The sequence below is a fragment of the Jaculus jaculus genome, chromosome 10, assembly GCF_020740685.1.
Source record: "Jaculus jaculus isolate mJacJac1 chromosome 10, mJacJac1.mat.Y.cur, whole genome shotgun sequence".
NCBI lineage: Eukaryota > Metazoa > Chordata > Mammalia > Rodentia > Dipodidae > Jaculus > Jaculus jaculus.
In genome coordinates, this window is record NC_059111.1 from 111,124,566 (window position 1) to 111,139,641 (window position 15,076).

The 15,076-nt window shown below is 48.0% G+C and overlaps 1 protein-coding gene across 1 annotated transcript in view; it reads left to right on the plus strand.

Moving 5' to 3' along the window:
• Positions 1–15,076, plus strand: part of Ptprn2 (protein tyrosine phosphatase receptor type N2) — a gene marked incomplete at its 5' end in the record, with an annotated part of 831,187 nt that overhangs the window by 351,894 nt on the left and 464,217 nt on the right. The window contains one exon of the mRNA XM_045160998.1: positions 8,989–9,337. Coding sequence (XP_045016933.1) covers positions 8,989–9,337 — 349 coding nt within the window. The remainder of the gene's footprint in view (positions 1–8,988; positions 9,338–15,076) is intronic.

The window sequence follows — 15,076 nt, forward strand, 5'->3', positions numbered from 1 at the left end:
GCACGTGCAATTTACCAGTGGTTAGACCACTGCATATCTCCCACTCCCCTACTATCCATTAACTGCCAATAACTCCTTGGGAAGGGGTAGAGGCCCCATGCCTTCCAACATCTGTGAGTGAATGTTGGTAGGCCAAAACTGTGCAAGTATGGGCTGGAGAGATGGCTTAGTGGTTAAGCGCTTCCCTGTGAAGCCTAAGGACCCCGGTTCGAGGCTCGGTTCCCCAGGTCCCACGTTAGCCAGATGCACAAGGGGGCGCATGAGTCTGGAGTTCGTTTGCAGAGGCTGGAAGCCCTGGCGCGCCCATTCTCTCTCTCTCCCTTTATCTGTCTTTCTTTCTGTGTCTGTTGCTCTCAAATAAATAAATAAATAAATAAATAAAAATTAAAAAAAAAAAACTGTGCAAGTTACAACAGTTGCTGAGAGGTCATGAATGCAATGGTCAGGTCACCTGGAAGACCACATCCTGTAGATCTTTGCTCCATCCTCTGGATCCTGCATCCTTTCTTCCTCCTTTTCTGTGATGTTTCCTAAGCCTTGGAGGGGGTTGTTAGAGTTGTTTCATTTAGTGCTGAGCACTCTGTAGTCACTTACTTTTAGAATTTGGATGAGTTTTGGAGCTCCCTAGGAGTCAACAATTGCAAGAAAAAGAAGCTTCTGTAACCAAGGATGAGGGCAGCCCAATATGTGGGCATAAGCATACATTTTAAAGTGCAGTTTGACTGCCACAACATGTTCATTTAGCCAAACAACAGTATTAGCTTCCCTCCTAGGGCCTATGACCTCCCCAGCCACAGGATTTTGGTTAGGTACCTGATAATTATCGGCGAAGGAGCGGGCTTCAGAGGGCAGTTAGGGTTAGGGTTGTACCAGACAACTGGGCACATCTTGCTTCTCTGGTCAGTTATGTAGTTCTCACAGTCAGCATCTGGATAAGATTGTTAGTGACACCCCCCCTCCAGCCCCAGCAGCGTACAGAAGACTTTCTAGCACTATGACAGCTGTTCAGCAAGGAGAAAGTGGCCAGCTCAGTTCCTGTTTGATTTCTCAGCATTTTGCAACTGAAACAAAGAGTCTTACAATCTAGTTCTTGTGAGCAACCAAGAGCAACGGCAATAGCCTGTAATTGTGGGAGTTTCAGGGACTTCCCTGATTAACAACTCCCTAGAAAATATCCCATCCCTGATACTTGAATTTTCTCTAAAATCCTATGAATTCTGGGAGCATTTAGACATATCGAAAAGCTGGTGGCCTATTGAACATGGCAGCCTCACAAAACAAAGCCCAGCTGGAAACAGCACAGAGATCCGCCCCAAGTCCATGTTCTGGTCAGCCATGTCTGAAGAGGTGCCCCTATGAAAGCTAGTGTTTGGGGACATAGCTTCTGTCCCTGCCATGAGCTCAGCCGTGTCTGGGGACGGTGTGCACAGGGGCACTTAGCTGGGTGCTGTGGACCATTTGCATGCCATGATGTTCACTTGACTTTTTTTAGAATGCTCAGGCAGGCTGGAGAGATGGCTTAGTGGTTAAGGCATTTGCCTGCAAAGCCAAAGGACCTCGGTTCGATTCCCCAGGACCCATGTAAGCCAGATGCACAAGGGGACGCATATGTCTAGAGTTCATTTGTGGCGGCTGGAGGCCCTGGTGCACCCATTCTTTCTCTCCCTCTCTTTGCCCCCCTCTCTCTCTTAAATAAATAAAAATAAAATTAAAAGAAAAGCTCAGTCCCTACTAGTGTTTCCCTTGGTGGGGAACCACACCTAGGAGAGCTTGCCCCAGGCCTGGGTGCTGGTTTCACTTCACATAGTTTACCTAATGCAGTCAGGGATCCTCTGCCCAGTTTCAGGGTGTCACCGTACTGGAAACCGTCACCCCTTCTCCAAACAGCGCAGTGACAGGTGAGAGCCCCTGCACAAGGACCCTACTCAGCAGGACCAGAGCCTGTGGGGGGACAGCCCCAGCATGCTGCCGGGGCGCTGTGAGGCTGTCTTGACACCAGCAGCAGCACTTCCTGCGCCCTCGCTCAGTGGCTTTTCCCTCGTGTGGGGAGCAGCGCTGCTCCCTGCTGACAGGAGTGGTCCACCTAGGAAGAGGAGGCCGGGCAAAAATGTGCTATTCAGCAGGGACAAACAGGAAAATGGCCACTTTGAAATCCTGGAATTATTATCTAGCTTTGCTTTGATATTTTAAGCTAAGAAAAACAAAGCCACCAAGTTCTCTCCTCCAAACTCAGCTGAGCCCAGGTTCGGTCGTTTCCTGCCAGCCTGTCAGAGGGGGACCCTTTGCTGACCACACGTGGCAAGCCCCATCCCCTTCCTCAGGGTCTAATCTTCTTGCTTGCAGAGTGGGTGGTTGTGTCTGTTCCTCAGAGTCAAGCGGGTTACAGGGTGAACACAGGAAGCCCAGGGAAGCCTGGGAGTCACACCAGTGAGCATAGGCCACTCTATGGTTTTCATACTCCCATCCGCTGGGGTCAAGTGGACAGACATGTGTGGAAACTCAGCCACAGGCAAGGTTTCACTGGCTGCTGAGGCTACTGGCACAGGGGTCATGGTGTGAACCAGAAGCCGCAGAGCCTCAGGGACCTAGCGGGCTGGGTGGAAGAAGTCACCTGTCAGCTCTGCTCACCTTTTGCCTTCTGACGGTTCCCAAATCAACAGGTGCAATCTGTCTGCTGAAGCCCCCAGTTAGCACCCATCCAAACAGGACTGCTAACTTTCTGTGCCATATTGAAGCCCTCAGTTAGGACCCAATGCTGCTGCAGCCTCTCGGGTTTTGTGAACTGTAGTTACTTTGGATATTGAGCTCTCCCAGGGAGAACTCTGCACCTCTAAGGCAGAACGACACAGAATGTACTGGGCTCTCCCAGTTCCCTGAGGGCAGAAATGCTGTCTCCTGGTGGGAGCGCTGGGGCAGGAAGGGCTGCATATGGTGGGGCCTGCAGAACCTGAGCCCTGTTAGAAACTGCCACCGTCAGGTGCTGAAGTCGAGACAGAGATGGCGAAACAGAGGGAGACCGAGAGACAGGTAGAGAGACAAGAGAGGGGCACACAGAAAAGCAGGGAGACAGAGGAGGGTGATATACTGAGACAGAGAGGCAGGAGAGGTAGGGATAGAGGCAGGAGAAAGAGACAAGTGCAGAGGTAGACGAGAAAGAGAGAGACACTAAGATATACAGCGGCAGAGTTAGGCAAGGAGAGAGAGAGAGACACAAAGAGAGAGGTACATACAGATGTACAGAGAAGCAGAAGACAGACCTAGAGACCCATGGAGAAAGACAGACAGGCAGAGCAGAGACAGACATAAGGAGACAGGCTTAGAGTGACAATAGGCAGAGACTGAGACAGAGACAGAAAGGCCAAGAAATAGAAATATGACAGACAGAGTGCTGTGGACAGACACTGAAAAAGCAGGAGGATAAACACTGTCTTCAGTCTGTCCGTGGCTGAGCAGCCCGACGTCAATAAACAGGGCACAGATAGCCAGCGCTCCTCTACCCCGGCTCCCAGCGGTCCAGAATGTCATGGGGACATCTCATTAGGAGGCCCTGGATGGCCCCACCACCACCTGCCTTGTCAGGCTGGTAGCAATGTCTTGATCAGTGTGTCTGTCACCACTGCCTTCAGGCTATGGGGCAGCCAGGAGAAAATGTGTATTATGTGCTCAACAATGTTCTGATTTCAATTTCCCGATTTGTTTTCAGTCCCTGGCACAAGAGAATATCTGATGAGCTGAGTACCCATCATGAAGACAAGAGCCTCATTATTTCCTTATTTTTATTATTAGACATGGACCTATTTTGTATGTAAATGTCACATGCTGGTACCATCTTTTCCATCCTCCCTGCCCCTTTTCAGAAGAGGCCTTCCTCATTGGGGGATACACGTTAGCCCCATGGGGATTGTGGGTCATGCATTATGGGGGCAGCAGTCACTTATGGGGAGAGTCAATGTCTCTGTGCAAAATGTCCCAATGTGTAAAAGAGCCTCATTCTTATATGATGTCCTGTGGGATTCCCAGGAACTAGGCCTCATTGTCAGTCTAAACTTGTGAAATCTGGGACGGGGCAAGGGATCCAAGGCAGGCACCCTTGTCTAAAGGGTAGCCTAAAACTCTGGCAACAAAGGTAGCTGCTCCCCTTACCACCTGGATAAGGAGGATGTGAGGCTGGTGTCAGCTCTAGGAAGCTGCTCTGACCAGACCACTGAATGCATCACGTCCTTCCTAAGCATTGTTGATTTTCCGAACCTCTCTATGCTGTGCTTCCAATTCCATTTATTGGTTTCTGTGACTTAACTCGCATGTTGTCTACATGCTGTTTGAGGACAAGACATTGCAGAGTTATTCTTTCCACTAGAATGCGGTCAGAGACTCAGCATCATCGGAGAGCAATGCTGCTGATGGTGGGGATGTTGATAATGGTGAGATGATGGTGGTGGTGAGATGATGCTAATTGTGGGGATCTGATGGTGGGGACGATGTTAGTGGTGGGTTGATGCTGATGGTGGGATGATGACAGTGTGAAGGAATGATTGATGGTGGGGATTATAATGATGGTGGAGATGATGCTGATAGGGGATGATTCTGATGGGGGGGTATTAGTTTGATTATAAAACGTTCCTCATGGATTTATGTGTTTGAATACCTAACCCCCAGTAGTGGTGCTATTAAGGAAGGTGGTGGGACCTCTAGGAGGTGAAGCCTTGCTAGAGGCCATATGTCACTGGATAGGGGCCTTGAGGTGGTATAGTCCAGAACTCTGCGCATCTCTTCTTCCTTCCTGCTGATGTGATGATAAGATGCAGGCTGCCTACCCCTGCCATGCTTTAACTTCCATGATGGACTTCCCCTCAAGCCTATAGCTTCAGACAACCCTCTCCTTCCTTAAGCTGCCTTTGGTCCCAGCAAGAGAAAGTAGCTGATTCAGGGAGGGGTTTGCTGGCGGGGGTGGCGGTGATGTTGGCCATCACTGCTATTTATCTGTCCTCTTCTGAGTCATATGCGGAGCTGAGTACCTTTTACCTATATTCTATTCAATTCACACAGGATCTTTTTTTAAAATATTATTTATTTATTTGCAAGCAGAGAGAGAGAGAAAAGAGACAGACAGAGAGAGAATGGGCATGTCAGGGCCTCTAGCCACTGTAAACGAACACCAGATGCACGTGCCCTTTGTGCATCTGGCTTACGTGGGTGCTTGGGAATCAAACCTGGGTCCTTTGACTTCACAGGCCTTAACCAAGCCATTTCTCCAGCCCCGCACAGGAACTTTTTAAAAAGGAATTTATTTTTAGTTTTTTTTAGGTAGTAAATGTGAAGATAAAGAAACCAGACAAGGGCTGGAGGGATTGCTTAGCAATTAAGGCATTGGCCTGCAGAGCCAAAGGACCTAGATTTGATTTCCCAGGACCTGCATTAGCCAGATGCACAAGGACACAAGCATCTGTATTTTTTTTTGCAGTGGCTAGAGCCCCTAGCTCACCCATTCTCAATCTTTCTTTCTCCCTCTTTCTCTGTTAAATAAATAAATGAAATCTTTAAAAGAAAAAGAAATAAGACAGGAGTCTCAGAGTTGAACAAGCTGTGAAAAGCTGTGCTGGCAGGACAGGCTCACTTTTCTGTTGGTTTCCTCAGGGTTTGGCTGTTGGCTCTGCCTTTCCTGACATGGAGATAGTTGGGTAAGGAATATGCTTGGAGGAGAGTCACTCCAGCAGAAACTCTTCAAATGTCGGCCATAGTCTCAAATGCATCATGCCCTCACGGTGAGATGCAACTGGTGCCCAAAATGAGTTCTAGACCCAAATAGAGACTTCCCATGCTGAAAAATGGCTAGTCTTCTTGTTTCTAGATTGTCAATTTCCTAGCTTCTTATATACTCCTCAAAATTACCTCAAGAAAGACATGTTGAAAGTTAAAACATCTTCAAAGTGGAAGCTATGGAAGTAGGCATGGAAATTTAAATGCTGAGCCCAAAAGGAAAAAACGTGGAAGGAGGGCAGACCTATGTGGGTCCTCCTCAACCTTCTTGGGGTTTCTCGACCATAATAGGGCACAGTGAAAACAGTAATGACAGACGCAGTGTCCAGGAACAACTCTACGCCCATCCAGGTAAATGTAGATGGAGTTAAGTAACTCATGAGCTTATTGCCTCTGAGGTGGGATTTGAACTTGGGTGGCTCAGGAATCTACTCTCTTCTTTTAAGATTTGAGGCCAATGAAGAGCTAGCTTCCTAAGAGGGGCCTTTTAGAGCAGATACTCCTAAGGCCATGGTTTCACTCTTTTTTTTTTTTGGTTTTTCAAGGTAGGGTCTCACTCTGGCTCAGGCTGACCTGGAATTCACTATGTAGTCTCAGGGTGGCCTCGAACTCACGGCTATCCTCCTACCTCTGCCTCCCGAGTGCTGGGATTAAAGGCGTGCGCCACCACGCCCGGCTCCATGGTTTCACTCTTGAGAGTACCAAGTTCCTGCCCCATTTGCAATAAACCTGAAGAAAGAAGACACGGACTTTGCCTATGGCTTATTATTTATTTATTTATTTATTTGAGAAAGAGAGAGAGAGAGAGAGAGAGAGAATGAGCACATCAGGGCCTCCAGCAACTGCAAATGAACTCCAGACACATGTGCCACCTTGTACATCTGGCTTACATGGGTTCTGGGAAATTGAACCTGGGTCCTTAGGCTTCCCAGGTAAGTGCCTTAATTGCTAACCATCTCTCCATCCCTTTGTCTATGATTTCTACAGAGGTTTTTGCTTATGCTACCTGTTGGAATGTTCTTTCCCTCTCTTCACCTTAATTTGACTTGGAGAATAAACCTACCAAAAGCAGATTGTTTGTCCCAACCCACTGCACAGATGCTGGGGCCTCAATGTGTGCTAAGTCTGGTGTCCTATGCCTGGAGTTGTCCCATATGGGGCATTAATTAGAAGCCCTTTGAGTGAAGCTCCAGTTAGGCTGCATCTGAGCGGAGAGGAAAGATGTTGCAGGCACATTAATGAGCGTTCTGATGTGGGCCCTAGCTGCTGGCGCGGTGACCTGACCGGGTGTGCAGACAGCCTTCTGAAAGAGGGCAGAGCAGGCTGAGCCTGCCCCTGATGCTTTCACTCAGTTTGTAGGGAAGTGCTGGAGGGGCTGTTTGTTGTGGCAGCATTCTCCTTGTTTGTGCACACTTTCCTACATCCTCCTTTTCTTTTGTAAATGAAGAGCAGCTGCAGACAAGACAGCAATTTTGATGATAGCTAAAGTCACATCAAGTTGGGAACAATAACTAAAAGTTCTCAGAGACCATTCCAAACTCCTTCTGTGCCAGAAGAAATAAGTCCCCAAAGGTGCAGCAATTTCCTCAAGTTCTTACATGAGAATGAAACTAGAGCTATATTCTCATTTCCAAACCTCCAGCTTCCCGCTTGAGCACCTGTCCCTGAAGGCCAAGGCCACTAACATTAGAAAGAGCTGGATCTGGGAGTCTAAGCCACCCGTGTTAAGATTAGCTATGGCTGCATATCTCACCCAGACACGGAGGGCTGCTTTCTTTGGTTCACGTTGGTTGAGTGCCCCAAGGTGCTAGTGAAAGACACACATGCACAGATTTAAACCATGCAGTCCAGAGACCCACTCACATCAAGGCAGCTCTGAGTGGGCTTCCAGGATAGCTTTTTGAGGGTCTTAAAGTTGGGAAATACCACACTTAACCATGAAATGTGATAAAGATGCAATCTTAGTAAAACATTGGCATGGCTTCACGCCTGTGCTGAGGTGGGGATGACTACTGGGCTGTCACCAAGCATGGAAGGGCCACGTCCTCCTGTCACCAAGCATGGAGGGGCCACACCCTCCTGGGAGCATGTGCTGAAGGAGTGAAGAGAAACGTGGTAGAGATCCCATGAAGGGCCATGACAGGCAGGGCAACAACCTAGTTGATATCAAGAGCCCCAACAACTTCTCTGTGCAAGATATCACCACAGAAATAGTAGACATGCTTCCATTAGTAGACCAGGAGAGGGGGAGGAAGTGAAGCCACGGAAGGGCACTTGGGGCCTACGTAGGGGACATGACTATAGGAGGGCTGCACTTGAAATCAGAGCCCACGTCCCTGAGCAGTGTTTCTGTAAAGATACACAAGTGTCTAACGTATGCTTGAAGGATGACCAGCAGCAGTAGGAATGTAGACAAAACCATGCTGAGCCCGACTTCCCAGCCACAGGAACAGCTGAAGAGACATTTAATCCCATTCCCTGCTTGGTTGGGTTGTAAAACTGAGCTGGAAAACAGTTTGACAGCTCCTGAAAAGTTAAATGGAATGATCATATGGCCCAGTGATTTCACCTACTAGGAACACACCCAAAAGAACCAGAGACATGTGTCTCCCTGAAAACTTGAGTCTTGTATATATGCTAGTAGTAGCATTATTCAAAATAGCTAAAATTGAAGACAACCCAAATTCCTATTAACCAGTTGGTGAATAAACAGAATATGATACAAACATACAATGGCCTCAATGAAGAAGGGATCCTGACACATGCCACATGGATACGCCTTGAGAACATGCAAGAATATGGGAAGTAAGCCAGACAACAATTCCCATGGACTGTGAGGATCTGTTTACAGAAATTTCCACAGCAGACAAACCCCTCCGAGACAGAAAGTAGAATTGTGGCTGCCCAGGCTTGGGAATAGAAACAAGAACACCGTTGAGGTGTATTCTAGGGTGATGGAAGGTTCTAGAGCCATGCAGTGGTGGTGTTTGCATGTGGGTGAGCACACTAAAAACCACTGAACTGGGTGATTTTGTGGCATAAGAGTTGTATCTTTAAAAGGCTGTTATTTAAGCACCGGTGAAATGATGGCTGTGAGACGCAAAGCTCTGCTGGTTGGCGGAATGCTCTGGGCTCACTGGGGCCGTGAGGTTGGACTAAAGGCCTTCTGAGTACAGAGGGCAGAGGATGAAGATTCAGCTCTTGCCCTGTTCTGTTCTTGTGCACCTCCAGGTTGAGGACCCCTTTCCTGAGAGCATCCTGACCTACATGGCCCACACGTCTGCATTGACTTACCCTCCTGCGACCCGAGTCAAGTATTCTGAGAGCCTTCTGCAGCCACTTAGCCAGCGCCAGCCAGACGAGCTCAGCCCCAAGGTGGACAGTGGCGTGGACAGGCAACACCTGATCGCAGCGCTCGGTGCCTACACGGCTCGGAAGCCCGCTGAGGAGGGTGGCCCAGGCCCACGGTACCTTCTACACAGCCCTTCAGGAGCAGCAAGGCCCCACTCAGCACCAGGCACCCCCCAGAGATGGCCTTGGTCTCCAGGAAGCTCCAAAGGCCTCCCAAGCATAAGTGACGGTGAGTGCTCATCTCCACTGGTCGGCCTTGCTGCTTTCTTCCTAGAGGGTCTTCCCAAAACTGTGCCCCTTGTAGGGCAGTGGGACAGGAATTAGTGGCAGGATGGCAACGGGTACCTGTGGGGCCTAAGGTACCCTAGCGTTGGGAAGAGCGGGGGCTGCTCTTCCTCTTGAGGGGTTCCTATAGCAGCGGAGGAAGTGGCAGGCACTCTGGGTAGAGTCGTCTGGTTTAGTTCTTATCTCTTTAGTCCCTGTCTAAAATACAAAAACACACAATTTTATTAACAAGGCTACAAAATGAGGGGAAGGACACAGCTCACAGCAAGGCTGGCTCCACACTGTCATCTGCTCTGTGAGTTTTAAATTTTTTTTTTATTTATTTAAGAGAGAGAAGAAGGGGACAGAAAGAGAGAGAAAGAATGGGCATACCAGGGCCTCTTACACTGCAAACAAACTCCAGGTGCATGCCCCATTTTGTGTATTTGGCTTTATATGGGTACTGGGGAATTGAACCCAGGCTAGCAAGTTTTAGAAGTGTCTAGCCACTGAGCAATCTCTCTAGTCTTGTCCTATGTTTTGCAACATTAAATAGGAATGCTGCTAGGTGTCCCGTGCCACATCACTCCTGGCGGACCTCGTAGTTATGGCTGTTTAATTTGTCTTCAGAAATGTCCAATTTGAGGTTAGTTCCACTAACAATGCAGTGGTATGGCATGTAGTTCTCACAGTGACCCATCAGTGCTGTGGTTTTTGGTGTCTTTGTGTGAGTAGTAACTGTGTGTGGACATCCATCAGAACCATCCACAGGGAGCTGTTCATGCAGAGTAGACCACAGGGAGTTATCCAAGGGTGGCCATCCACAAAGTGCCATCTCCTGAGGTCCTTGCTGGATCCTATGCCTCTCCACCACTGGACATCTCTAGTACATTTTAACAGTTTTTTTCTTTCTAACAGTTTTTCCCAAGATTCACCTAAAGTAGAATTATTAAACATTGTGGCTTCACTATGGAAACACACAAATACTACAAGCAAGCAGATAGCAACTTGGGAACATGAGTTCAAGACTATATTAACATTAGCTTTCTGTTGTCTATAAGCAAGGCTTATTTTCCATTGGCAGCCCTGTCCCAGTCACTGCTGTGTTCTAGCTAGACAGCTTCATTTTCATGTTCTCCTTATCCCTTCATCTGTTTTGGTAATTTTAGGTATGTAGAGTCACTATGAGACCATTATGAATGCTTTCTTCTCATCCCTGCCTTGGGGACAGTGCACAAGGAACTAGATGGCATACCCGCTTAGAAATGCATGCCCACAGGTGCACTCTGTGTCTGTCTAGGGCTATGCAGCCAGCAACTGGCCTTTCCTTGTAGTGTTTTACTCTCTGGGGCTATTCTTCCCACTTTAAATCATTGCCACCTCCTAGGAGATTTCGTATCTTGACCCTATGGTCTCCTGAAGTCCTCTTAGTTTCTGGACTATGTTAAATGACTTGCCCTGTCAGTATGGCTTTGTCTAGTGTCACAGCTTAGTTTGGCCACCCACGTCTCCATGCGGCTGCTGCAGGGGACCCTGTGGAACTTCTGAATCCTCTTCAGGGCACTGCTTGTGCCTTCCTTGCCACCTGTTCCTCTGTGGTCATGTAGGGTTGTCTGTTCCTCTCTGTGTCCCTCCCTTATTTGTCTCCCCATGTCTCTCAACCTTAAAACACTCCTATTTATTGGAAAGAAGAATCAGCTGGACAAAGGTGTTGGCTAGGGCAGGAGGAATGGAGATTTCTTCCTCACAAAGTTCCATGAAGAAGGAAAACTTGCTCTAGACAACTTCTGCAGTGCAGTTGGACTGCATGGCATGAGCATCAATAAACACCAGGCCAGGGGTTGTTTCCTACAACTCCCACAAAATGGGCAACACCACTAGGGACCCCTGTGAAAATTTCAGATGTATTAAGGATGCCCATGAAGACAGAATCACCTAGGAGGAGGCGGGGACACTGCCAGCCTCTCTATAAAACCTAGTTTTACTTTGAAGTTAGTGGGGGACAGTCCCTAAGCAGGCCCACACTCTTCATTAGTCTTCAGCTTCTGGGGCTCGTGTCTCATGGATTTGTGAGGATGGGAGGCAAGAAGTACCCAGGGGCAGGAAACCTCCTACATGACTCAGGACGTGGGTGCCTCCTTCAGCATCACTGAGTCTGAGACGTGACTCCACGTTGCAATTTTGTCTAGTAGAGGGAAAGCCATTCTGCTCTCTTCCAAGCCCACATGAGGCCACTGAGCTAAGACCAACAGCAGAAGCTCATTTGGTAAAAACAGAAAAGAGACTTTCTTCCTTTCTTCCTGTCTTGATTCATCATTTGCAACATTCCTGCAACGTATTACTTGCCTGGCCAGAAGCAACATATGGAAGGAAAACGGTTTAATTCAGCTTATAATTCCAGAGGTTAGAGCCCATCATGCAGGGAACTAAAGTAGGGAGCCAGCATCATACTGTTACCACAGCAGACGGTCCTGACTCTCAGCAATACACTTCCTCCAGCCAGGCTCCACTCCTAAAGGTTCCACAGTTTTCCACAAAAACACTGCCAGCTGAATATTGAGTATTCAGACAGGTAAGACTATAGGGTGGACTGATATTCAAACTGCCGCAAGCAGTTTAAAGTTAAGAGGGGGCTGTTCGAGGTGGGACCTAGGAGGACATCACGTAGGTACAGTGGGACCTGTGGCAGCATTCTGGTTGGCAACCTGTAGCAAGCCAGAGTTGTGGTTTGTGGCCAGCCTGCTGTAGAAATTGGACTTGGTGAAAGATTGTGCTTGCCTCCTAGCAAAGTATAAACGTAAAAGTGGCTCAGCTGCAAATACTGAGTAAGAAAATTGCAAGAAGAGCCCGCCTGGCTCTCATCCCCAGGAGCAGTGGGTAGCTGGTGTCAGTCCTTCCTTGTTTCCGACCCTGAGCAGCTTTGCCCTGAGGAGGTGCTTCTGGGGGGCAGCTGTCTGCCTCATCTTGTCCCTTTTCTTTACGCTCGGGCTAGCTCTCCCCTTGTCCCTGATGAAAATTCAGACAAGTACCATGAACTCTGCCACTTTTAGGTAATAGAAAATTTCATATCTTGCTTTGTTTTACATTCTTAAAAAATTCATAAAACATATAAAGCCTAACATATACTGTCACCCATTTTAAGTGAACAGTTCAGTGACATTAAGCACATTGTTTGTGGGCTTGGTTGGAACTCAGGGCCTTCCACATGCTACACAAGTGTTCTGCCACTGAGCTGTCATCCAGTCAAGTACATTCATCTTGGGACATCCTCCTATATACATTGATCTGTGGTGGTGTCCCCACTTCTTGATGATGGGAGTCCTGACCCAGGGCCCCTCACAGTGCAGAGTGTCCTAGAATCCCAGGCTCAGGGGAGCACTAAAATAAGACTCTTTCTTCCACTGTGACAGTGGCAGAAGTTAATACTAGAAAACCAGAATCAGGCATCCTGTCCCCTGGAGAAGACATGCCTACAATTTTTGAGGCATTTTCCCTTGACAGGAAGCACCTGATGCCTTTACATGTTTGAAGGAATCCATCAACTCTGAGAGGTCAGTGCTCTCAACCTGCTCATGCTTGTTAGTGAAAAAGACAAAGAAAGTCAGCCTGAATTCACCATGCACCACAACGATGGAGGGACTGCCAATAGCCTGCTCCATGGGGAGAAGCTCTTCTGGGTCCCAGGCCCCACTGGAGTTTATGATTGCCCCCCACATCATAAAGAAGGTCTGGGAGCCAAGCTCCGTGGTAGTGTGCTTGCCTTCTTGAGGCCCTGGATTCAAGCCCAAGCCTCACAAAGGAAAGCAAAGCAAATCGAATCAAAATAAAGAAAACAAGAAGGCACCTAGCTATCAGAGCCCCATGCCACGGGGAAAGCACCACCTTCAGCATGAAGTGCCCAAGGCCTTTTTTTCTGTCCCTCCCCATATTTTGGTGTCAGCAAGCAGCCTAGATCCCCTCAGACGGGAGAGCCAGGAGAAGGGGCTGAGGGTCTCTGAGTGATGGTTCTAGCGCAGCTGTGGGGAATGGCCTTACATCACTGGGAATACTGGACCCCCGCAGCACGTTTCCTGCTTTGCCTCCCCCAGTGCACATTCCTTCCTTTCAGCCAGGAGACACTGCCCCCATTCTGGGCATATGGACCCCAATTTGCACCTGCATCAGCTAGTTACTGTATTCAAATTTGGTGAGCACTATGTCATCATGAACATGTCCATGTGGGGACTCTGCTACAGCATTCTCCCCACTGGCCTCTCCACTCTGCTTCAGTCCTAGAGACTCATTGCTCACCTCTGAGGTCCACTGCATCAAAAGCCAGCTAAGTTTGTCAGAAAGCTCTTGACCTTGGGAACTGAGCTGAGGCCGGCCATGGCGGCCATGTCTGCGCAGTTCCAATCCTTAGGAGGCAGAGGAAGGAGAACTATAGGTTGTGGGCCACCCTGAACTACATAGAGACTTCTAGACAAGCATGGGCTATATATGAAACCCTACCCCCCCAAAATAGAAAACTTAGTTATGAGTATAAATTTTCCATTTTAGGCTGACATTTGTAGGGGGCCCTTGAATGTGGCTTATTTCAATTGCCCACTCCCTTGCGTGTGTGTGTGTCCATTCCACCTTCAGCTGCTTGTAAGAGGTGAGCTTCCCCTTGAGCTGTGGGCTATCCTTATGCATTTGGTCCCCACCACACAGACCAGCATCTCTAGAACATTGCTCCTGTGAATGTTGCTTTAACTCATTCACTTAATGTTGATAATTTGCTGTCCCTGGCAACCATCTCTGAAAAATGCTATATTCTGGTCTAGCATTTGTCACCCAGTACATGTTAGGCTACCTTCCCTGTCAGGACATTCTGAATATACAAATTCCAGTTGGTGTGAATCTGTATGGATACATGCTTTACAAAGCAACTTGAAGTGGGGGTGTGGCTTAGTGGTAGAGCCTAGTATGTGTGGGGCTATGGTATAGATCCTCAGGAACACACACGCGCACACACACACACACACACACACACACACACACACACACACCAGCATTGCCTTCCTTCTGTGCTGTAGGATTGTGTGTCCTGTAAAGTTGGGCTGTGGGAATGCACAGTCCTACATGTACAAAATGGCGTGTCCTACAGAGCAATGGGTTCTTGCTCCCAGCCTGCAGTATGGGCACTTTTCATATACCAACGACAGATGTGTGCCACTCAGTTGTTCTGTGACCTCAAATTGAAAAGAGAGCCCATTTTGCCATTGTTGTGTTTTGCAGCAAATGTATACAAAACTAATACATAAAGTGTTCCTATCTTTTAGTAGAAATCTATGTGAAGACAGAATAAAATAATTGAATTTATCTGAATTATTTGCAAATAACCAACAATTGAATGGACTCTAGTCAGTCAAAGGGCACAGATATTTATTCAGGATGACGGTGACAGTGTTGATGGTGGTGGTGATAAAGAACATGATGTGAAGATGGCAATGTTGTTTGATAAGGATGGAGATACTGGTGATTATGGTGACGATAAGATGCTCATGGTGAAGATGGTGATGATGATGCATGTTGAAAGTAAGAATGGTGTCTCCAGCAAGGCTGCACCTCCCATAGGCCCCTCAATCTTCCCAAATTGCCAGCAGCTGGAGACCAAGTATTCAAGATATATCCACCTACCAGGGACAGTTCATTAAAACCACCACAGTAAGGGTGATGGTAA